Source organism: Prionailurus viverrinus, unplaced genomic scaffold (genome assembly GCF_022837055.1).
Source record: "Prionailurus viverrinus isolate Anna unplaced genomic scaffold, UM_Priviv_1.0 scaffold_50, whole genome shotgun sequence".
Taxonomy (NCBI): Eukaryota; Metazoa; Chordata; class Mammalia; order Carnivora; family Felidae; genus Prionailurus; species Prionailurus viverrinus.
The window spans coordinates 2,179,677-2,205,231 of record NW_025927613.1 but is presented as its reverse complement, the minus strand read 5'-3'; the positions used below and the strand labels follow the sequence as shown (position 1 = coordinate 2,205,231).

The window sequence follows — 25,555 nt, the reverse complement described above, 5'->3', positions numbered from 1 at the left end:
ACATATTTGAACAACAGTGTCACCTTGTTAGCTAGCTATCATCATTTAAAGGCAAAAGATATGGTTTCATGTCTTGGGTAAGCCCCCAAAGTGCCATAAACCCAGCCCTACATTTTAAAATCTTCACTCTTGGAGTCCATACTTTGATTCATTCCATATCCGTTTACTGAACGCCCACCGATGTACACTATGCTAGATGTGGGGGATACACATCCAGAAAACACTGCCCCTTCCATCAAGTTGCTCATAACCCAGGAGCCTAACAGGTGTGTTAAGTTGTGTTGCAGGGGGCTGCCAGATAGCCTGGTCCGAGGTGGGGGTAGGGCTGAGGGCTGTATGTATATACTGGGGAAAGCCTCTGTGTGGGGGAGGTCGGAGTAGTAGTATAAGGTGCAGGGGGCAGGTAAGTCTCAGGCAGGACAGCTCAGGCAGAGAAGCACTAAGGCTGAGAGGGCCTGAGGCTTTGGTGGTCTCCCTTCCAGATGTGGCTGGAATGATAAGCAGGAGGTCATCACAAATGTCTCCTCCGCAAGGGTTTAAAAGTGCATCTTGGCACCTCTGCCCACGAAGGCACTGGCGGTTTCAAGCAGGGTTCAGGGTTCAAATCTGCCTTTTGCAGCGTCTGGTAGGCAGCCAGCCTGGCAGGAACCCGGAAGTCCAGTTAGGAGAGTATCGCGCCCACGCCTGAGGGGAGGGGCAGGACTCTTCAGCCCTCGGAGGCTGCCCCCAAGAAACAGGAGCTGGAAGAATCAGAATGAAGACTCGATTCTCGTGGGGCCAAGTCTCCAGAAAGCGGGACTTCCCTGGTCCCAGTTATGACTGTGGGGGTGAGGCAAGGACCGCCGTCCTGCCCCAACTAGGAACAAGCTGAACCCCAGCAGCTCCCAAACAGACACCTGCCTCTCGGTTCTCCCCAGCCTCTTATTTATTTACTTTGCCGGATGGCTGTTTCTAACGAAGCAGCGTCTTGGCAGCTCCCTCGCCTGTCCTTCAGCACCACGCTCAACCAGCGAGAGGGGTCTGCGCCTCGTCCCACTCCTGCGCGGGCAACTGGGGCCTAGGGCTTGGGTCACGTGTTCAAAGAACGTCTCCGCGCCTGCGCGAGCGGCCGGCGGATGTCCAGAGATCCTCCCGAAAGCCGCTGGGACCCGGGGCCTGAGCCAGGCAAGGCCGGGCCCAGTCCTCCGCTCACCCAGCCCGCGCGTGGCTCCGCCTAGGTTGGGATCAGGAAGGGGGCGGGTCCGCCGGCAGGGACGTCTCCAAAGGGCTGTGTCCCTTCGTGAGCTTCCCGGAGGTGCTTTACCGCTGCGTTTGCAAAGCGCAGCGCCAAGTACTGGAGGGCGAGTCAGAAAGGTAGGATCGCCCTCCCCACCCCTACAAGGTTACAGTCTACAGGATGGACAGGGAGGGAACCGGGAACGCGATAGTAAGCCGCGGTAATGAAAGACCATCAGGCGCTAAATAGATTGCCCGCTTCGTGAGCTGAGAGTTAAAAGAAGTAATTCGCTCTGGGGATCAGAGTAGGTGGTTGTGGATTGAGCTCAGAAGCATGGATAGGATTGATGTTAGTTACCAAGAAAAAGGGAAAGTGTTCACATTTACGGCACTTAGTTATATAGATAAACTATTAAAGTATAATTTATTAAGCTCAGGGCAGTGGATAAAGGAGCCAGAGCCCCTAACTACTTGTTGGGGCCGTTGAAGGCTTCAAGAAGGAATTCAAGCTTGGGTAGGATTTTGCAGGAAGAGGAAGGGGAGAGTGTACAAAGCACTGGATGTATGCAGAGTTCCGCTGAAGTAAACAGAGTGTCCGTTTTGTGTCAGGTAGAGTATTCTTAGGTGGTGAGACTAAGTATTCTGGCCATAAAGAAGACCAAAGCACTGCCCTCAAGGATTTTTATCTCTGTGGAGACTTGAATATTTAATGATTAGATGTTTTCTCAGGATTCTCTGGGAGTCTCCTAGCTTTCAGGGAGGTCTTCGCGGAGGCGGCAATAAAGCAGAAAGTGTGATTGGTATATTTGAAGAGCCAGTAAGTAGTAAAAATGATGTGGGTGGGTAACTGGGCAGGAGATTGTAAATTTAAGGGTAGTCATACTTTCTGGCAGATCTTGAAGGACTATGGAAGTCATGCCAATCTGGGTATAAGCAACTGTAAAATATTGCAAAAGAAAAGTGATGTGAACAGACTTTTTAAAAAGATAAATTAGGGGCGCCTGGGTGGCGCAGTCGGTTAAGCATCCGACTTCAGCCAGGTCACGATCTCGCGGTCCGTGAGTTCGAGCCCCGCGTCGGGCTCTGGGCTGATGGCTCAGAGCCTGGAGCCTGTTTCCGATTCTGTGTCTCCCTCTCTCTCTGCCCCTCCCCCGTTCATGCTCTGTCTCTCTCTGTCTCAAAAATAAAATAAACGTTGAAAAAAAAAAAAATTAAAAAAAAAAAAAAAGATAAATTAGATGGACAGACGAATAGATAAGCTAGAGAAAGGATAGCGATGGGGACCAGTTCAGAGGTTGAAATTGTAGCTCATTAATATCAGTCAAATGAGAAATTTTGAGATCCAGAGCTTTAATGGTACAGGGAGAGGACATCTGTTAGAGATATTTAAAAGATGAGAGTGAAAGAACCTGCCTGCTGCCAGAGATACCCTAAATTTGAGATTTGGGTAACTGTAAGGTAAGATGTACAGGAGGAGGAGGAGCAGGGTTTCCAGGAGGAGGACGATGAGTTCAGTTTTGGGGTCTTCAGTGGTTGGTGTCCTTAGTGAAAGAATCTTTAGAAGGTAGATGTTAGGGGCACCCGGGTGGCTCAGTCGATTGAGCATCAGACTCTTGATTTCTGCTCAGGTCATGATCTCACTATCGTGAGATCGAGCCCTGAGTCAGGCTCTGCATGGAGCCTGCTTGAGATTCTCTTTCTCTCTCCCTCTGCCCTTCCCATGCGCATGCGTGCACAACTCTGTCTCTCTAAAATGACTGACTGACTGAATAAATAAATATATGTGTATATATATATATATATGTATATATATATATACATATATATATATATATATATATATATATATATATATATAAAACATTTTTAAAAAGAAGGAAGATATTAAAAGCTGCATTCTAGAGGCACCTGGCTGGGTCAGTCAGAAGAGCCTGTGACTCTTGATCTCTCGGTTGTGAGTTCAAGTCCCACATTGGGTGTAGAGATTATAAATAAGTAAGCAACCTTTTTTTTTTTACAAGGCCTAATTCTAGGGAATTGAGTATGAATGGGAGGTGAAGAGGGGGAGGCAGCATGTGCAGCCTGCTTTTTGAATGTGCTTCTGTCCTCTAGACCAGTAGCCTACAAGACATGACACTTGGAAGTCTCTTAGATCCCACACATTCAGCTTATTCAATGTGGGAAGATATAAAAAAGAAAATGTAGCAGTAAGTGTGTTGTAGAACGTATATGGTAGCTATATGGGTGTTCACTATACAGTCTGTCAACTTTTCTGCAGTTTTGAAGTTTTTCATAAAATATTGGGAAAGATAAGCGACCATCTCTACCCTCCAACTCTTCCTACCCCAGTGGGCCCCATCTCAGTAAACAGAACCACCATCTATTCAGTTGTTTAGGCAAGAGACTGGGAATCACTTTCCTTCTCCCTTCTATTCCAGGCAGTCACCAAATCTCCTAAATAGCTCTTAAACCTGTCAACAGTGCGGGTGCCTGGGTGGCTCAGTCGGTTAAGCTTCTAACTTCAGCTCAGGTCATGGTCTTGCAGTCTGTGAGTTCGAGCCCTGCATAGGGCCCTGTGCTGACAGTTCAGAGCCTGGAGCCTGCTTCAGATTCTGTGTCTCCCTCTCTCTCTGCCCCTTCCCTGCTCATGCTCTGTCTGTCTCAAAAATGAATAAATGTTGGGGCACCTGGGTGGCTCAGTCGGTTAAGCGTCCGACTTCAGCTCAGGTCACGATCTCGCGGTCCGTGAGTTCGAGCCCCGCGTCGGGCTCTGGGCTGATGGCTCAGAGCCTGGAGCCTGCTTCTGATTCTGTGTCTCCCTCTCTCTCTGCCCCTCCCCCGTTCATGCTCTGTTTCTCTCTCTCTGTCTCAAAAATAAATAAACGTTAAAAAAAAAATTTAAAAAAATGAATAAATGTTAAGAAAAAAAAAAGTTTAAATCCATCAACAATAGAGTTGTACCTTATACCAAATTTAGGTTCTAAAAGCAGTACATAAGGCAAAAGTTACATAGTGAACATAACCTTTGGAAATCCTTTAAATCACTCAGAAGATACAGTGGCCATATTCTTATGTGCACAACTCTGTACACAAAATGTATATATAAGTATATATGTACATAGTAAGGTACAGTATGTGATAAGGGTATATAATATAACATTAAGGTATTTTTAACTTCATAAAAAAAGGGAGATTGGGGCACTTTGGTAGCTCACTTGGTTGAGCACCGACTTTGGCCTAGGTCATGATCTCAGTTTTGAGCCCCACTGCGGATTCTGTGCTGACAGCTCAGAGCCTAGAGCCTGGAGCCGGCTTCAGATTCTGTCCCCCCACCTCTCTCTGCCCCTCCCCCTCTCATGCTCTGTCTCTGTCTCTCAAAAATAAATTAAAATGTATAAAAAATTATTTTAAAAGTCCCCTTTTATTCCTAGTTTGCTAAGAGTTTTGTTTTGGTTTGTTTTTAAAAATTGTTAAAGTAATTTCTAGCCCCAATATGGGGCTCGAACTCAACCCTGAGATCAAGAGTTGGACACTCTACCAACTGAGCCAGCCAGGCACACTCACTAAGAGTTTTGCATCATAAATATATGTCAAATTGTATTAAATATTTTCCCTGCAGCTATGGGGAGGATGCATGATTTTTCTTGTTTGGTTTGTTAATATGGTAAATTCATTAATTGATTTTTTTTAAGTTAAACTTATCTTGTATTACTAAAATAATAATAAACACAACTTGGACATGATGTGTCATTTGTTTTTATTTTTTATTTTTTATTTAAAAAAAATTTTTTTTCAACGTTTATTTATTTTTGGGACAGAGAGAGACAGAGCATGAACGGGCGAGGGGCAGAGAGAGAGGGAGACACAGAATCGGAAACAGGCTCCAGGCTCTGAGCCATCAGCCCAGAGCCCGACGCGGGGCTCGAACTCACGGACCGCGAGATCGTGACCTGGCTGAAGTCGGACGCTTAACCGACTGCGCCACCCAGGCGCCCCTCATTTGTTTTTATATATTGCTGGATTCAACTTCCTACTGTATGTTTTAGAATTTTTGTATCATTTTTCATGAATGGGATTTACCTGTGTTTATCTTCCTCATACTGCCTTTATCAGTTTTTAGTAACAAGATGACATATTTCGTGGTTTTTATGAGGTGGTCGGTTAGATGCAGCCACAGAAGAGACAGAACGGGGGCAGGGGGGAACTCACAGGTCCTAGAAACAGGAGACACAAAGCCATTTTTGTAGATTAAAACAAAAAAAACAAAAAAAACTTTCACATTGGAAAGACACCAAAGTCAGGAGGCAGAAGGGATGTGAGAAGGTTTAGGCTACAGACTTTATTGGGGTTTCTGGGGAAAAGGCAAGGCAGGGAAGGGTTTAGAACTGACTAGTTGGAATAATTTTGGCCAGCTTTGGATTAGAGGGCTGGTCCCTAGCTGCCTGGCACCTAGCCCTGGGATGATTAAGGCAGAGGAGTATTGCCTCCTGGAGTGAAAAGGGCAGGACAGAGGAGGGACAGCTCTGGATGATGCTCTCACCTGGGCCATCTCTTAAGAATTGTCTCTCAGGGCGCCTGGGTGGTCAGTGGGTTAAGCATCTGACTCTTGATTTCAGCTCAGGTCACGGTCGTACTCTGTGCTGACAGCATAGGGCCTCCTTGGGATTCTCTGTCTCCCTCTCTTTCTGGCTCTCCCCTGCTCACGCTCTCTCTTTCAAAAATAAACATTAAAGAGAAGAAGAAGAAGAATTGTCTCTCCCAAGCCGGAAAAAATTCTTCTAGAATGTCAAAACGTAGTAATATATAGAAAGTTTTACGTTATTTAAACTGGTGCATTATCTAGTTGAATCCGTGGAACAGGTGAGCTCAGGGTCCTCCTATTCCATCTTCCCTTTCTTCAAAAGTTTTAAAAATATATTTTATATTTTATACAAAAATTAATATTAATTTTTTATAAATATTAAATGTAAAAACATATTTACAATATATTGTATTAGGCTCAAAATAAGTTGGCGAAAGTAATTACTACTTTTCTCTGAAAGGGTTTGCACAATACTGACCTCATTGTCTTCTGTAAATATTTGATAGTTTGGTAGAAGTTGCTAAGGAAGCCATGTGGGACGGGGAAAATTTTAAACTGGTGTGTAAATTCATTTAAGTAACTGGTCTTTTCAGAATTCCTATTTTTTCCTTGGGCATTTTATAAACTGTCTTTTTCCCCCTTGAGGATGTATCCATTCCATAAAAATTTTCCAGTGCTTTAGTGTCAAGTTCCTAATATCCTCTTGGTTTCTTCTGAAGGTCTGCAGGGACTATAGTAATGCCCTGTTTTTCATTTTCATTCCTTACAGGGTTCATTTGTGTCTTCTCTCTCTCTCTCTCTCTCTTTCTCTCTCTCTCCCTTTGTTTTCTTTTTCATTTGACCAAAGGTTGATCAGTTTCATTAGTCTTCTCATAGTACCAGCTTATTTTATTTTTATTCTATTGTGTGTAATGTATGCTTTCAATTATCTTTATTATTCCCTTATTTCTAATTTCATCAAGTTTAACTTGCTGTTTTTCTACTTTCTGATGCATCTAAGTTCATTAATTTTCAAATTTTCTTCTTTTCTGATTTAACTATGTAAGGCTATAAATTTCCATCAATAGCTTGTAACCCACAACCTTTGATATGTAATATTTTTTAATTCTTTATTTCAGGCTTTGTAATTTAATTCTGATTTCTTCTTTGATTCATGAGTTATTTAGAAGCATATTATTTTATTTCCAAACATCTGGGGTTTTTTAGCTGTCCTTTTGTTTCTGATGTCTAACATAATTGTGTCGTGCCTAACAAATGAACTCTGGATGATTTTAACCCTTTGGATTTGTTGAAACTCGCTTTATGGCTTAGTATGTGGTCACTTATAAATACTTTGTGTGTGTTTGAAAAGAATGTGTATTTTTGTAGTTTTTCAGATATAGTATTCTATATATTTGGTACATATAGTTAATAACATTATTCAAATCTTCTGAATCTTTACTGATTTTCTTATCTATTGAAAGAGTATGTGAAAATCTCTACTATGATCAGGTATTTGTTTACTTTAGTTTTTGCTTTAAATACATTGAGATCATGTTATTGGGTATAAAAAAATTAGAATTATTATATATTCCTGGTAAATTGAACCCTTGAACTTTTTGTTTCTTAAACCATTGAACCTTTTTATAATTATGAAGTATCTTTATCTTTAGTAAAGAGCATAACAGTTGGATCTAAAAAAAAAAAAAAAAAAAGTCCTGGGACACCTGGGTGGCTCAGTTGGTCGAGCATCTGACTTCAGCTCAGGTCATGATCTTACAGTTCGTGAGTTTGAGCCCTATATCAGGCTCTGTGCTGACAGCTTAGAGCCTGGAACCTGTTTTGGATTCTGTGTCTCCCTCCCTCTCTGCCTCTCCCCTGCTCACACAGTCTCTCTCCATTTCTTCCTTCCTTCCTTCCTTCCTTCCTTCCTCCCTCCCTCCCTCCCTCCCTCCCTCCCTCCCTCCCTCCCTCCCTCTCTCTCTCTCTCTCTCTCTCTCTCTCTCTTTCTTTCTTTCTTTCTTTCTTTCTTTCTTTCTTTCTTTCTTCTTTCTTTCCTCACTGGGATGTAATTCGCTTACCATATAACTCACTCATTTAAAGTATACAGCTAGGAGTGCCTGACTGGCTCAGTTGGTAGAACATGCAGGTCTTGATCTCAGGATTGTGAGTGCGAGCCCCACATTGAATGTAAAATTAAAAAAAGTAAAATAAATAAATAAATAAATAAATAAATAAATAAATAAATAAATAAAGTATACAATTAAATGGTTTTTTTAATTTTTTAAAATGTTTTTATTATTTTTAACGTTTATTTATTTTGGGGACAGAGAGAGACAGAGCATGAACGGGGGAGGGGCAGAGAGAGAGGGAGACACAGAATCGGAAACAGGCTCCAGGCTCTGAGCCATCAGCCCAGAGCCTGACGCGGGGCTCGAACTCACGGACCGTGAGATCGTGACCCGGCTGAAGTGGGACGCTTAACCGATTGCGCCACCCAGGCGCCCCAAAATGTTTCTTTATTTTTAAAGGAGAGAGAGAGACAGAGCATGAGTGGGGGAGGGGCAGAGAGAGAGGGAGACACAGAATCTGAAGCAGGCTCCAGGCTCTGAGCTGTCAGCACAGAGCCCGATGCGGGGCTCGAACTCACAAACTGTGAGATCGTGACCTGAGCCAAAGTTGGATACTTAACCAACTGAGCCACCCAGGCGTCCCTAAGTGGGATTTTAGTATATTCACAAAAGTTGTGCAACCATTGCCACAAATTTTAGAACATTTTTATCATCCCAGAAACAGACTCTTTATCATTTAGATGTCACCTTCATTCCCCGTATCTACCCCCCATCCCCTGCCTGTCACTCCTCAGTGACCATTAATCTACTTTCTGTCCTTATAGATCTTTTCCTATTCTGTCAATTCCACATAAAAGGAATCATTCAATATGTCACCTTTTATGTCTACCTCCTTTTACTTAGCGTATTTTCAAAGTCCATCCATATTGTAGCATATATCAGCACTTCGTTCCTTTTTATGGCTGAATAGTACTCCGTTGTGTGGGTATAACACATTTTATCCATTCATTGGCTAATGGACGTTTCAGTTCCATTTTTTTCTATTATTCTACTATGAATATTCATGTACAAGTTTTTATGAGAACTAATGTTATCATTTCTCTTGGGTCATACCTAGGGACAGAATTTTGGGGTCATAGAGTGATCCTATGTTTAACCTTTGAGGAACTACCAAATTGTTTTCCAAAGTGACTGTACTGTTTTACATTCCCAGCAGCAGTATGTGAGGTTCCAGATTTCCACATCCTCATCAACCTCGCTATTAACTGTCTTTTCTTATTTTAGCATTCTGGTGGGTGTGAGATGAAGTACTTTTCATTGTAGTTTTGATTTGCATTTCCCTACTGGCTAATGATGGATGTTGAGCATCTTTCTAAGTGTTTATTCGCCATTTATATGTCTTCTTTGTTTGTTGTTTTAATTGTTTTAATGTTTCTTTATTTATTTTGAGAGAGAGAGCACTAGCAGGGGAGGGGCAGAGAGAGGGAGAGAAAAAAATCCCAAGCAGGCTCCTTGGTGCCAGAGTGGAGCCCGATGCAGTGCTTGGTCTCACTACCATGAGATCATGACCTGAGCTGAAATCAAGACTCAGATGCTCAACCCACTGAGCCACCCAGGGGCCCCTGTGTGTCTTCTTTGGATTAATGTCTATTCAAATCCTTTGCCCATTACTTAACTGGTTATTTGTCTTTTTACTACTGAATTGTAAGAGTTCTTTATATATTCTCATTAAAAGTCCTTTATCATATATGTGATTTGCAAATATTTTCTCCTACTCTGTAGATTGTCTTTTCACTTATTTGTTTTAAGTAAACTCTACCCCCAATGTGGGGCTTGAACTCATGACCCCAAGATCAAGAGTTGCATGTTCTACTAACTGAGCCAGCCAGGTGCCCTTGCGTTTTCACTTTCTTGATGGTATCCTTGGAAGCACAAAAGTTTTAAATTTCACATAGTCTAATCTATTTTTTCTTTAGTTGTTTATGCTTTTGGTGTTATATCTAGAAAACCATTGCCTAAATAACCTGAGGTCACAAAGATTTATTCCTGTGAGTGTTTTCTTCTAAGAATTTTCTATTTTTAGGTCTTTGTCCCATTTAGAGCTGATTTTTATATATCACATGAGGTAGGGGTCCACTTTTATTTATTTGTATGTGGATATACAATTGTCCCAGAATTGTTTATTGAAAAGACTTTTGTCCCTATTGAATTTTTGGCACCATGTTGAAAATCAGTTGACCATAAATGTGAGATTTTATTCTGGACTCTGAATTCTATTCCACTGACCTGTCTGTTTACCCTTATGCCATTACCACACTGTCTTGATTCCTGTAGCTTTGGAGTAAGCTTTGAAATCAAGAAGTGTGGGTCCTTTGAATGTTGTGGCTTTTAATTTTTTTAAATGTTTATTTATTTTTGTAAGAGAGAGAGCAAGCAGGGGAGGGGCAGAGAGAGAGGGTGAGAGAGAGAGAATCCGAAGCGGGCTTCACGCCCAACACAGGGCTCTAACTCACAGACCATGAGATCATAACCTGAGCTGAAGTTGAATGCTTAATCTACTGAGCCACCAAGGCACCCCTGTTGTGACCTTTAAAGGTAATTTGTCTGTTTTATTCTGACCACTTTTACTATTTTCTCCTTGTCTTTGGTTTTCTGCAGTTTCACTAATGTGTAAGGCAGTGAATTTTGTATTTATCCTTCTTAGGATTTGTTGGATTCTTAAATGTATGATTTAATGTGTTTCATCAACTCTGGAAATTTTTGAGCCATTGTTTCATCAATTATTGCCTATGTCCATTCTTTCCTTTCCTTTCGGACTCTGCTTAGACCTTTTCATTGTGATATCATGTCTTTTACCCGCCCCTCTGCATTTTCTTTCTTTTTTTCCCGTTATGCATCATTCTTGGTATTTCCTTCTGACCTGTATTCCAGTTCATTAATTTTTCCTTTACTATTTCTAATCTGCTGGTAAAATTCTTTCAGTTCTTAATTTTGGTTATTGTAGTTTTAAGTTCCAGAATTTACATTGTTCCCCCTGTTTAACATTTGTAATATCATTTTTTAAAGTTTCTATTTCCCAGCCAAATTTTCCATTCTTGGATTTTATTGTTTTGTAATCTGTGCTGATCATTTCAATATCTGGAGACCCTATGAGTCTACTACTATGACCTGTTGTACCTACTGTTCTTATTCATGCTGTCTGATGTCCTTGGGTTATCTTTGTGTACTGGACATTGTTTTTGAAAGTTATTTATAGAAATACCTTGAGGCTCAAGATAATAGTGTCTTTCTCTAAAAAGAACTTATTATTTACCAGCTCTTGAGGGCACTAGCAATCCAGAACCACCTCACTTTGAAATTTTCACCCTAGCCCCTCCATGCAGCCACAGTTGCAGTTCAGCCTTTTCCAGAGCAAAGCCCCAGGGCATAAGCAACCTTCAGAAGAGACTTCACTTCTCCACTTTCCCCTCTTCAGTATCTCAGCATCACAATTCAGCAATTCCTCAAATCTTGTTACTTCTCTGATGCTTTTTTTTTAAGTTTATTTATTTTGAGAGAGAGAGAGAGAGAGAGAGAGAGAGAGAGAGAGAGAGAGAGCACACGCGCAAGCAGGGGAGAGGCAGAGAGAAGGAGAGAGAATCCCAAGCAGTCTCTGCATTGTTAGCCCGGAGCCCAACGCAGGTCTGAACTCACGAACCATGAGATCATGACCTGAGCTGAAACCAAGAGTCGACACTTAACCAACCGAGCCACCTAGACACCCCACTGATGCTTTTAAGATGACTTTTTAAAAGTTTAAGTTTTATTGGTATGAAGGTTAATTTTATTTGAATTATCTAGGTGTCCATATCCCGAATTGGTAAACCCTTTAATCTTCATTTGAGGAGTCTGATAAGCAGCAATATCTTCAGAGAAGGTAGGATCCTCACTGTGCTACGGGATCGATCCTGGTTGGACTAAGTGAGTCATGGTAACCCCCTTTTTCTACGCCTGAGGTGGGCATATGACCCACTTTTGGGGGGAAAAAAGAGAAAAACTCCTGGGAATTTGTGGGTGAATTCTTGCGCCCTTCTGAAAGAGAGCTGCTGGGGGACCAGAACCCTTTCTCTTCTTTGTGTTTCGGAATGATGTTGTGTAAGTCACGCTTGAATCTATGGCAACCCTTTTATGACTGAGGGAAAAGCTAAGAAATTTGTAGGGATATCTTGATATTGTTGAGCTATCTAAAAGCCCTGAAACTCTTTGCTTCTAGACCTTCTTCTTCTTCTTTTTCTTCTTCTTCTTCTTCTTCTTCTTCTTCTTCTTCTTCTTCTTCTTCTCTTTTTTTTTTTTTTTTTGATAAAGGGCTCTGATTTCTTTTCTTTTCTTTTTTTTTTTTAATGTTTATTTTTGAGAGAGGGAGAGAGTGAGCATGGAGGGCAGAGAGAGAGGTGGGAAGACACAGAATCTAAACCAGGCTCAAGGCTCTGAGCTGTCAGCACAGAGCCCAATGTAGGGCTTGAGCCCACGGACCATGAGATCATGACCTGAGTCAAAGTCGGACACTTAATTGACTTGAGCCACCCAGGCGCCCCTTTGCTAGACTTCTTAAGGAAATAATAAACATCCTTATGGTTTCACTGTCGGTCAGATTTTCTGTTGTGTGCAGCCCAAAGCATTCCAAACTGACATATCATCCTTCAGGACTCCGCTTGAAAGGCCACCACTTCAGGGAGGCCTTCCTGAAATCCCCACATCAACACATTTAGTGTCCCTCATCATATTTGTAATTATTTGTGGAATGATAGTCTTTTTCTCTGGACTGTAAAGTTCGTGGGAACATAGACCACAGTCGGGTCCTAGAGCCCAGCCCAATGCCAGGCATGGTAGCCTCTAAATAAATAATTATCCAAAAAATAAAGGGTCAAGAGCCCAAGTACATGGAGAAACTGGATAAAAATCCTGTAGGCTATGAATTAAAATTTGTGCAATTATGTTTCTAACACATGAAAACTTTTAAAGCTCAAAGAATCATTACAGAAGGGTTGGAGTGGCCATCGTGAGAAAGGGTGTGAGTGTTTATCTGGTACAAGTAAGAGCTGCCAAGTAGTGTTAAAGACCCAGCTGGGATTAGACCCCATAAATGTGCATTGGCATAAATCGGCAGAATTATGAGATTTCTTCCAGCAGTGTTCAGCTGGCTAGATGTGTGAGAGAAGTGGGTAATTAAATTGATCCAAAGATGGGGATTCTCAGGATGGACTGCTTTTTGTTCTGTTCACTAGTGAAGTAAATAAAAGTAGCTATGGAATTTTATGTATTTACTTTTTTGTTTTTTAAGTTTATTTATTTTGAGAGAGAGAGAGAGAGAGAGAGAGAGAGAGAGCATGCACAAGTGGGGGAGGGGCAGAGAGGAGCAACAGAATCGCAAGCAGGCTCCACGCCCACTGGCGCCCTTGGAATTTCATTTTTTTATTTTTATGTTTGTTTATTTTATTTTGAGAGGGAGAGAGAGTGTGTGCATGCATGTGTGTGAATAGGGGAGGGGCAGAGGAAGGAGGAGAAAGAGAGACAATCCCAATGCCGGTCTCAGTCTCACCAAGGTGAGATCGTGACCTGAGCCCAAATGAAGAGTGCTTAACCGACTGAGCCACCCAGGCGCCCCCGACTTTTCACTCTCTCAATAAAGTAAATCTCTTAAAATTCAAAGCCATGCCCTTTTGTTCCAGACTGGAGAATATCCCCCGGCTGAAACACTCACCCCAGAAGTCTTTCCCATCACCCACTTGCCCTGGAAAGGCTTGAGGAGGGGGGGGAATCTGTGAATTTCTTAAGGGGTGTGAGTGTGTGTGCATGCACACATTTTCCTGGGGCGAGTGTTAAAGGGGTCTGTGATCGAGAAAGGCAAGAACCACTGATGTGGAGTTGGCTCCTAGGCACGGACCACTGTGTGGATCAGGGCTTGAGTGGTGAGTAGTCCCAGCCCTTGCTTATTGAAGAGAGGCCGTGTGGTACAGTGGTGGGTGTGCAGACTCCAAAGTCAGAGGCATGGGCTATGCCACGCAACTCCTTGGTTTTCTCCTCCATAAAGTGGAAACGATAATCACAGTTCCTTACCTCAGAGGGCTGGAACAAAGATTAAATGAGTTAGTACAGGGGCACCTGGGCGCCTCAGTTAGTTAAGCTTCCAACTCTGGATTTCAGCTCAGGGTATTATCCCATGGTTCATGAGTTCGATCCCCACATCGGGTTCTGCACTGGCAGGTGCAGAGCCTACTTGGGATTCTCTCTTTCTCTGTCCCTCCCCCCCTTTCAAAATAAATAAACTTAAAACAATTTTTTTAAAGGGGCACCTCGGTGGCTCAGTCAGTTAAGCGCCTGGCTTTGGCTCAGGTCATGATCTCACAGTACGTGAGTTTAAGCCCCATGTCAGGCTCTGTGCTGACAGTGCAGAGCCTGAAACCTGATTCAGATTCTGTGTTTCTCTCTCTCTCTCTGCCCTCCCCTGCTCACACTCTGTCTCTCTCTCTCAAAAATAAATAAACATTAAAAAAAAACTTAAAAATTTTTTTAAATAAATGAGTTAAATGCAAATGCTTAGCACCATGCCTGGTATTTAGTGAAAGCTGACTTTTATTATAGCTGATTGATGATGATGCATTGGGACACACATCCGAGGACAAAGACCTTGAATCAGGAGGCAGCGTTTGAGGGTACACAGCTGCTGCTGATTTGTGCAAAGCACGCAATCTAAGCATTCTCTCCCCTCTGACACTGTGTGACTCAGGGCAAACTCCTTAGCTGGTCTGTGCCTCAGGTATCTCACCTGTAATATGGAGATAATAATAGTAACTGCCTCATGGGACTGTTGCCGGGGTTCTCTGCAGGCTTAGAGCAGTGACTCCAATTCAGTAAGTGCTTGGTTGTTTGTCTGATTTTTTAGGTAGGCTCCATGCCCAACGTGGGGCTTGAACTCATGACCCTGAGATTAAGAGGCACATGTGCTACGACTGGGCCAGCCAGGCGCCCCACTGCTGGCATTATTATTATCACTGTCTAGGTACATTCAGCCTCCTTATTCTGATAAGAGAGGCCCTTTCCAGGTGTTTCCCACAGCCTTCCCTCATGCTGAAACCTTCACAGCTCACAGCACCTTCATGCACACCATGTCTGCCTCACAGAGGCTGTACACAGTGAAGAATTAAGACTCAAAGGAAGTGACTAACCTAAGGTCTCTCCACCTGCCCCCTGCCTCATCGTATTCCCTTCCAAGAGTGTCCCCCCTGTTTCTCCCCAGTTTCCGTCTGTAGCAATCCCACTCCTGAAACCCCACACCTTTCATAAAGCCTTCTCAACTCAGAATCCCTGCGTTGAACCCAACACACGACTCGTGGGTGCGTGTGCCTCACCGCCAGGCCTTCTTGCCCCTCTCACTGCACCTCTCTCCATTCTTTGCACCACGAAGGCTCTTGCCAGAGAGCTGCAGGATGGAGGAGATCAAAGACTTGACGGTTCTACTGGCCCGAGATGTTCCCATGTTCAAGGTAAAGAGGGAGGAGTCCCCAAAACACTGATCTGCACTGAACACACAGACAATGGCCAGACCATATGGAAAAACAGACCTCGGACATCCACAGCCTGCAGAAACCCGCCCAGGAAATCACCTCCTCAAATACAGTAAACCACCCAGGTAATCCATAGGTCCCGTTTGTAACAAGTCAGACTATGTCTAGGAACAATTCAGAAAGCTAACCACTAACTTCTGGAATAGTTGGCTCAAAATGGCCAGAACTGACAACTTCCCTAACTTTTGTCCACTGTGCAATTTAGGACCAGCCAGAGAGTCAAATATGCACCCCCAACCAGTCATACAGGATGCCTGGCTTCTAGTCACCTGCCTTCCAGCTTCCCCACGCCAACAGCCTCCAGAGAAGGCACCAGGTACCTGAATCTTTCCCATTTCTCTGCTATAAATAAAGCCTTACCACCCCTCCACCTACCCTGGAGTCTCTTTTAAAATGCAAGTGACCATGGCTGACTGACTTCCCTTGCTGTAGCAAGCTCTTGAATCAATAGCCTTTGCTTTTCTCACTTGTTCGGGCTTCGTTTATTGGTCCAGGAATGGCAGCTCAGGGAGCGAGACGAGGACCGGCCTCATCAATACCCTTGGTCCCACTGGGGTGGAGCTCAGAGCCCTCAGACGACAGAGTTGCTGGCTGGTCCACTGGAAACACTGATCAGACCTTTGGACTCAGCTGAGCCAGGGCTGGAGATGCCAAATTGACTCAGATTAAATCCCCCGGGCATAAAATCACAAAAGAGTTTTTGTTAGATGCTGATTGGGAAGGAGGGGCCCCAGAGATCTGGGAAAAGGGTAGGACATCTGGGAATAGAGAAATGAGGGAGAGGCAGGAACTTTGCCTAGAGCGGGAGCCAGGGATGGCCTGGAGCTACTTTGATGGGATGGAGAGTTGAGTCACGATTCATATCTGATCTCCAAGATTCTTTAGTCAATGCAGAGACATTTACTGAGTGCCCCCTTCTGGGCACTAGAGGTGGGACACGCAAGGCCTCTGACTTCCCGGAGCTCGTGTCCTGGTGGCAGGGGCGGTAGATGCCTACAGAAGTCAGACAGCTTCAGAAGAGTAAGCGCACTGAGGAAAATGAAATGGGATGGTGCCCTTGAGAAGGGGTGCCGAGAGCGGGGAACACACGAGAATGGCTGGGGAGGGACACCAGAAGGAACCAGCACTGCAGCCAACGGGGGGAAATGGTTTTCCTAGCAGAGGGAGCAGCTTAAGCAAAGACCCTGAGGTGAGACCTGGGTGTGACAGAAACGTCGGTGTGGCCAGAGCTGTGTGGGCAGAGGGCGATCGTGGCTGGAGGGGACCAGGAGGGACGTTCAGGGACACCACGAGTAGAGGGCCTCCCAAGCCATTCTAAGAGTTCAGATTTTATTTGGGCCTCAGTATAACGGAGTTTTTGAAAGAAGGCACTGAATGGCTTGCTTGCTTAAGCTGCTCCATCAAGGCCTTAGAAGCTCTCCTTTGTTGAAATCTTGTCAAATCCTGGCAGGCAGGGGAAGTGTGTATGTGGGGTAACAGTGTTAAGGAGAGAAAATGTGGATCAGACCCAGACACGTCACAACCAGAATTCCTTGCTGAGTAGGATCAAAAGGGCCACAAGAGTGTGTTATAATCCCCTGAAATTGCACATTAATTTGTGTGTGTGTGTGTGTGTGTGTGTGTGTGTGTGTGTGTGTGTGTGTATACCCTATTTCAGTGAGTTTTTTCAGACTCTCAGAGGAATCTCTGCCACCAGAAAAAGCCAGAAAGGGAGAATATTAACTTCTATGCTAGCATACCCATGCACCATCCCAGTAAGGACACAGATATTGCCCCGAGGAGGGGAAGGGGGGGCGGGGCAGGACAGGGAACTTTCCACTGTGTACCATGTGCTTTACCTATTTTTAAAAGTCCACTTCAGTGTAAAGGACTGAAGCTGGAGAGGAATGGATGGGTGGGGAAGAAGGTGCCGAAGCCTTGGTGTGGCCAGGGAGGGGCAGCAACACATATCTGCTGGTCCTAACTTGACGGCCCCACCCCTAGCCTGTGCTCACATGCCTTGCACTGGAGAACCCCGCCCAGAGAGGCCGCACTGGCCCTGAGCCTGCCCAGGGCTCAGCTGCCCAGGGGGCACCAGCCTCACTGCCCCGGGAGAGGGACAGGAACAGATGCCCTCTGCTCAGGTCACCAAACTCTGCTCAGGTCACTGTCCTCTGCCCATGTCCCAGGCCCCTCTGGTCCCCAGACCTTCATAGAGAGAAGCCCGAGCCTCCCGAACACCCTGCTGACCCCACCAGGAGCTCCTGGCTCCGATCTGAACCCGCCTCTTTTCCCAGCCTCTTGGTTGGTCATTTTGCTTTGAGTCAAGTCCCCCTTGCTCTCCTTTCGTGTGGTGCCGTGGCCAGCCCCAGCCTGGCAGATGGGAGCTGAGATGGGGTTGTTTTCTCTAATTCTCTCCAACATCTCGGCTTGGATTTGCTTCGCCTCCCCAAAAATAGGTCTGGCCCAGCCTTCAGGACCCACCTGTTCTCAGCAATCAGCCAGTGGGCAGGGACCAGCCTCCCTGGGGTGTTCACTTCTTTGGTGATTCAGGGCCACGGGTCAGAGAGCAGAGTCAGCCGCTGATGACATTTCCCTGCCAGGATGCAGAGCAGGTGAGGGCCTCCTGGTCCACCCTTGGAGAAGGGACCAAGGAGGTTCTATGCAAGTCAGTTAAACCATAGAGCAGGCCTTGCAACACCTTCCTCCTGAGGCCTCGGGACCAGACAGGGGTATGCAGGCAGACACCTACACTTGCATAGCCAAACAATTCTACGGCTCATTCTTCTAACTCTAGAATAAGTGCATAATAACACCAACCGGTATTTGTGGGGACTTACTGTGGCCAGGCGCTATTCAGTTAAAGACTTTATGTGTATCACCTCATTACGGGGTGCCTGGGGGCTCAGTCAGTTAAACGTCTGACTTCGGCTCAGGTCATGATCTCGCAGTTCACGAGTTCAAGCCCTGCATCAGGCTCTGTGCTGACAGCCCAGAGCCTGGAGCCTGCTTTGGATTCTGTGCCTCCCTCTCTATCTCTGTCCCTCCCTTGCTAGTATTCTGTCTCTCTCTCTCTCAAAAATAAATAAAAACATTAAAAAAAAAAAACCCTAGGCAGTGGCATAGGGATGTCCCCTTTGCACACAGGGAGCTGGGATGTGAACCCGGGCAGGCTGGGAATACTGTGCCTGTAGCGCTCATGAATGAAAATGAAGGGATCTGCAGAAGGGCCCCACAACCTTGCACAAATGGGATCCGATCTGTGGCCCAGTCACCAGAGGACAAAAGCATGGGTCCTGACTGTTCCACACACTGAGTGTGCAATGCGGCTCATTCTAGCCTGGAGTAAGAGTCCCCGGATCCCCCACCACTCTGCACTCCAGGAACCTGTGGCCCAGGGCAGCTCAAGACCTCCTGGACCCTTTCTTTTGTAACATAAGGAGACAGCCTACACTGCTTCACCCCTCCCAGTGCCAAAAGGCCACTTGTCACTTAGGGTGACTGTACTTAAGCCCCCACTCACCCCCCCCCCCCTTGCAGGGAATCCAGGCTGAGCCCACCACGCCTTCTCCCTGCCCCTGCCCTAAGTGCTGGGCCAGAAGGTGGGAGACCCCAGTCCCGGCTCCCGCTTGGTGGAATGTTTGGCACCTCCTGCCTCGTTTTTCTCATCTGATGCATGGCTGGAATGTCCTCCAGTGCACCCCCACTTTACAAGGTTTGGGGGAAGATCAGATGAGAGGATGAATCTGAAGACCCTATAGGGACTGGGAGGCCCTGGGCCTGGTGAAGAGTTTGGGCCCATGGTGTGTCTCTGAACCCCCGTGTGCTGGTGTCTCCCCGCCTTTGGAGCGGGACGGGATCTGCAGGGAGAGGACGGTGGCTGGTACTGGGCCTAACTGCCCCTCAATCACCTGACTGTCCAGCTGCCCCCTATGGCAGCGGACCCTTCCCAGGGGTGAAGGAACAGGGACGGGAGGAGAGCAGCCAGCCACAGCCGGAGCAGGAAAGCTGGGGAGCCAGGCTGGAGTCCCATATGGAACAGGAGGCCGCTGAGTAGGAACCACCACACTTCCCAGCCCCAGGAAGGGCAGGGGTCACTGGAGAGCCCAGGAAATCCCATCGGGAATAGTGGCGCCCCTGTGTGTTTGCCAGAGGTGACCTGGGCCCGTGGCCACAGGCGCTGGGTCACCTCCTGCTGCAGCAAAGCCTCAGTCTGGTTCTGACTTTTGGTCCTCGGTGTGTTCTGTCTCCCCTATTGTTCTGGGGCACCTGCTGGACTTGTGCACCCCTTCTTTCCCCCGAGAGTTTTTCGGCTACTCTTGGGGCTTGCTCACCCTGTATGGCAAATATTTCCTTCCTGGTTTATGTCTCCGGCTCTTCTGGGCTTATAATGGCTCAGTGGACATTTTTGCCTAGAAATGTCTGGATTTTGCTGAAGTTTCCCCTCAGCATACACCACACACAAGAGGTGACTGAGATTTTTATCACGCAGTCCTCAACGCCAGGTCCTGCAGGGGAAACCAAGAAGTATGAGGCAAAGCCCCTGCCCTGGGCAATTCATAATCTAGTTTTTTGGGGTTTTTAAAATAATCTAGTTATTCAAAAGTGAGGGGTGCCTGGGTGGCTCAGTTGGTTAAGCATCCAACTTCACCTCAGGTCATGATCTCAGGGTTCGTGAGTTCAAGCCCCGCGTCGGGCTCTGTGCTGACAGCTCAGAGCCTGGAGCCTGCTTCGGATTCTGTGTCTCCCTCTCTCTCTGCCCCTCCCCCACTCAGGCTCTGTTTCTGTCTCTAAAAAATGAATAAACCTTAAAAAAAATTTTTTTAATAAAGGACTAGGCAAAATGCCTCTAAAGTTCCACACTGTTCTAGGGCGAGGAGAGAAAGGCTTAAAGAGGACTCTAGGATTTTGAACAATAGGTGAGAAGTCAGGAGAGGAAGCAGGTTCGGGGAGAAGACTTCATTCAGTTTTAAGTAAACCGAGTGGACCTCATCACAACCCTTCCTTCCCCCAGGTTCCAGGTGCCACTGCCACAGACTGACCTGGTGTGTCCCCGCCGGCTCCTCCTCTGGGCGTGTGACCCTGGCTGCGGCAAGGTCAGAGCAAGAAAGACGGACTGACCTTTGCTCCAGGATATTTGTCAGCTTCTCTCAGTGAATAAACAGCTTTGCCGTCACCAACACAGTCTTTCTGGAAACTCAGCTGGCACTGCTGAGTGCCCAAAGGTGAGGGTGGGATCCCCGAAATTGACAATTGAGTTTCCATCACCCCAGGGTCAGAAAAGCTTGAAACAAATTATTGAGAAAGAAATTGAAATGTGGTTCCTTCAGACCTGTGTTCCAGCACCCAGATTAGGACCCGGTTCACAGGCAAACCTCCCCATGAGTGGTTTAGATCAGGGGCCTCATGCCTGGGCGTGCACCCATCACCCATGGAGCTCAGGAACGAGATCACCCAGACTGGGGACCCGGCACCTGTAATTTAATAATCCCCACGGGTGATCGGCAGGCACACCTGAGTGACAGGCCCCCTTGGCCTGGAGAGGACTGCCATGGCCAGAGGGTTGGGCCAGGGAGAGACATGGACAGAGATGGTCCTGGGACACCAGGAGTTCCCTCAGAGAGACTGAGCTGGGGCTTGGCAGGTGGATGTTCCGAGCACAGAGGGGAGGGAGGGCGGAGGGCCTTCTAGCACAGGCCCTGGCTGAGGGGCTCGGCCTGTTTGGGGTGGGGGTGAAGTTGGAGAGGCCGGCTGTGGCCACAGGGCAAGGCTCTGAATGCCAAGCTCAGAGCCAGGTAGATACTGACGCTGCCAAGAGCAGGGAAGGCTGTGAGCAGAGAAGGGAGACCCTCTCCAGTACCGGTGGGCCCTTGTTTGTGCATTCAGGGCTTTTGAGGCCCCTGAATGAGCCAAGGCCTGTGGTCAGAGGGCAAGCCCACACTTCCTCCTGCCTCAGCTCGCCTCTCCTTCACATCATGCCCCAACTCTTCTATTTCTGACTTCAAGTCCTTGGCATGTACGAAATTCTTGCCTCTCCTTTGGCAGCCCTGCCTGCCTCTCGGGCCACGGTATTGAATTTGTACCCTTATTCTTACCCTTTTATGTCTGCCTTTCTTAGGCCTTCAGCACAGTCTGTCCAGATTAATTTGACACCAAACTGGCTTTCTCCAGAAAGGCAGGGAAAGTTCTAGGCACAAGAGTGAGATTCATGTGGGGAGAATTACCGTGGCCCCTTCTTTAAGGCAGTTAGAGTCCTGTGTGTCCAGTAACAACCCATGAAGAAAGAAGCTATATTCTTGAAGCGCAGGTAGTAGAAATGACTTGCTCACATTCTGGCCCAGAGACTCTGGCTCTGCTCTGTAACAGTGAAAGTGACACCTTCCTCAAACCATGACTAGGACCCACATTACTTCCAGAACCTGCTCTCTCTGTATACCTCTGCTCTTGTGGGAAAATTCTTTTTTTTTTTTTTTTAATTTTTAAAATGTTTTTATTTATTTTTGAGAGACAGAGAGAGAGCACAAGTGGGAGAAGAGCAAAGAGAGAGGGAGACACAGAATCCAAAGCAGGCTCCAGGCTCTGAGCTGTCAGCACAGAGCCCGACACGGGACTTGAACCCACAAGGCATAAGATCATGACCAGAGCGAAAGTCAGACACTTAACTGACTGAGACACCCAGGCGCCCCATCTGATGGGAAAATTCTTAATTTACTTGTACAATTAGGTGAGGGGTTGGAAATTGGGCCCATTTATCACATGGACCTTTATTCTCTCGTAGAAGCCTCTTTGGGCTGAGAAGATATGTGTCTGTCACCCTCCTTACTTGGGAAAATGCACTGTGTCCTGCTCTGAATTCACATCTGTAGTTGATCTTGGAACTGGTCACAGTACTATGTGTGGCCAGTACATGAAGTGCACTCCCAGACCCAAGACCGAAACAATAGGTTGCTGTGTTTTCTCAGAGTGCTTGGAGTCCTCGAGCCTCATCCCCGCTACCACTAGCCAGTGCTTGCCCTTCTTTCTGTGACCTGGCCCATCTTCCCAAGGCACCTTTCCCATCAGCTCCTGCTGAACCCAAGCCAGTCCACAGCACCACACACTGTGGTCCCAGAGCCCCAGGGCAACAAGGAGTCCGCCAAGCTGGGAAGAAATCACAGAACTCAGTCCTGGTGGCACACGTCTGGTGCCAGATTTCTTAGGAAGAAAATCAGCTTCTGCCCAGACAGCAACATAACTTTTTCCCCCAATCCCTGGCACAGAGGCCGGGCCACGATCGCCAACCTGCCGTGAGAACACAGGAATATGTCCACTCTGTCACCGGCAAGTCCTGGCAGAGTCTTGCTGTGTTCTGAGACAGCACCCTCAGTGGAGAACTCCGGGCATCATGTCGAGGCAGCTTGAAGTCTTCACTGGAGCCAGAGTCTTGATCTATGTGGCCCATCAACTAAAAAAAAAGTTTGAACAGCATCGTTAACCTAACACAACTTACTTTTCCATAGGACTCTAAGCTTTCACATGCATGCTGTCATTTTTATTTTGGTTTTCACAGTGGCCTGTGAAGTAGGTAAGCTGGATACTGTCGTTAGTCGACGTTCAGAGGTGACAGAGCAGCAGCTTAGCGTGTCTAAGGCCACACGACCCCCAAATGGCAGAACCGGGACTGGAGTCTGGATCAGCGCCGTCCCCTGACGGTTAACCTCTTCAGGACCCAGTGCCAAGTCTCCCCAGCTTGCAGCAGCAGCGACCGCACGGACCACCATGGGCTCCCAAGCCCCGCTAGCTGCAAGGGCGCACAGACACTGATGAATGTTCTCAAAGATCCTAAAGACAAGGCTGAGCGGAAGCTTGCATCAGAGGGACAGGTCCTGGCCAATTGTTCCCCATCCCTGGTGACAGGTACCATCTTACTAAATCTGTAAATCGGTTGTGCTGAGACTATAACAGAGGATATCGTCTGAGGAACCTTCCAATTTAGCAGACAATGAGTATCCGCAAACATTTTGGGGGCCTGATCCAGAAGCTATAGCTTATGGCCATGTCTTCCAAACACATATGGAAGAAGATACGCACATGGGTCCAAACCACTTAACACAGTTGTCAAACGACTGATGATACTGTAAACTTAATGGCTGCCAAGGTTATGTCCAATCAATTCATTCAGTTCCATAAAGATTTATCGAGCACTTCCTGTTTGCGGAATGCTGATGACCAGACAGATACATGACTCAGGGAGGTACTGAGGCAGTCTCAAGATCTGCCTGAGAGGTACTCTTAGATTGAAATATGGAAATCAAATCAAGAAAAATTCAGACTTTGGGAGTTTCTAACCAAATGTAATGACTCTAGAGCAGTGACTAGGAAACTAGAGCATCCCATCCGTGTCTTGGTCCTCGTTTACCAAACGGGTCACATTCTGTTTCTGCATCATTTCATCACCCCAGAGCCAGGTGAGCCATGATAGGACAAGACAACCACCAGAAAGTGCTGGAATGTGTTCAGAGCTGAGGCAGTGCTCACCATTTCTCCTTCATGGACTCATCCCACAAGCATTTATTAAATGCCTACTGTGTGCAAGGCGAGGTGGTGAATACAAAGGTAGATGTGGCCGAGTGATCCCCACCCTCCAGGTTCCTTGTAGGAAACAGATCACAATAGGCTGTTGTCATAACTTGTGGGAAGTGAGCTCACTGGGCCAATGCAAAGCCTAATGATCAGAAGAATGGCATCAGTGAAAGAAAACAGTGTGAACCAATGTGACAGGACATTGGGAATCAACAGCTGGAGATCAGTCTGGTGTGTAGCGACTGGGAAAAGAGTGGTTCTTCTGGAACAAAGGAGTTGAGCAAACCATGATTCGGAGAGGCAGAAAGGCAAACACCAGGCTTTCTGAAAATGGTTGCTATTGCCACAAACCAAAAGGCACAGTTTCATATTAGTTCCTGGGCCTCACCTGTACACACTGGTATGAGCATCAGCATTATCTAGGATAGGGACAGTGTCTCACAGGAAACAGTAGTTAAAAATGTTACTTAATTCAACACAAAACTCCCTTAACATACTACCAGAAAAAAAAAAATGACAATACAAACTCAGCTAAATGTCTCAAAAATTTCACTTGCACACAATATATACAGATAATAGCTTCTACCTGTGAGATCTGGGGCCAAGTACTGCATTTCTCTTTGTGTCTTTGTTTCCAAATCTGTTAAGCTGAGGACTGTGCACAGAGTAAGCACTTGTATAGCTGTAAGTAAGCAAGTACAGCTGTAAGTATAGCTGTAAGTAAGTAAGCACTGCTGAGTCCAGAGTAATGTTAGCTATATTATTATCAGGCCACTGTGTTAAGTTCAAAGTCAGACAAATTCTCAGCTCGTCCTCCTCTTCATCTTCTACCTGTCCTGTCTTCAGAGATACTTTTGGGTGAACATCTACTGATTATATAGCCTTTGAAAAATGCTTCCTTTTATCCTCAAGACAGTGTCCGCAAATTTAAGCTGGTACTTCACAAATTGGCGAGGCATAGGAAATTCTTTCCTTTATACAACATTTTTAGACCACCAAGTCACAGGAGGTGACAATGATAAATCTTATGAGTTCTTTCATCCACAGCCACTTCTTAATGGAAGGGACTATTTCTGACCTTCAGTTCATGGCAGTTACAAATGTCAAAGGCAGACCTTTTCCCTCCTCCCAGGCTCCTTCCCCCTCTGCTGGGCTCAGTGGCACCCTCCTGTTTGGCAGCTTGCCTCCTCCTAAATAAATGAATGCTGATGGGATGTCACTCAGGGTCACTGAAAGGTCCCCTGACCTAAAATATCTTCCTTTGGCCCTGTGGGCTGGGCGTTTCATCACCTGCATTGTACTCTGAGGTCTGGGCAAAGGGGCTTCCCCTCCAAACCCAGGGCTATAAATATGCCTCTGGGTTAGGGCTGTCTGTTACCAACAGTCCCTAGATAAACCAGCCCTCCTGGGACAGCAGCATTAACCCATTAGCTTCGAAAGCTCTTTAGGGACACAAGACCAACACTGAGTATGGTTTTGTTTGGTTTAACGTTTATTTATTTATTTGTGTGTGTGTGTGTGTGAGAGAGAGAGAGAGAGCGAGCGAGCGCACAAGCACCAGT

General features: G+C 46.1%; 1 protein-coding gene across 1 annotated transcript; it reads left to right on the top strand.

Moving 5' to 3' along the window:
* Window positions 1-180: 180 nt before the first annotated feature.
* Window positions 181-23,614, top strand: LOC125159445 (uncharacterized). Its single transcript, XM_047847787.1, has 6 exons — window positions 181-266; window positions 861-1,353; window positions 11,689-11,764; window positions 15,658-15,768; window positions 20,446-20,656; window positions 22,210-23,614. Exons 1-5 carry the CDS (start codon window positions 181-183, stop codon window positions 20,586-20,588), a joined length of 909 nt encoding a protein of 302 aa, XP_047703743.1. The 3' UTR covers window positions 20,589-20,656; window positions 22,210-23,614.
* Window positions 23,615-25,555: the final 1,941 nt, after the last annotated feature.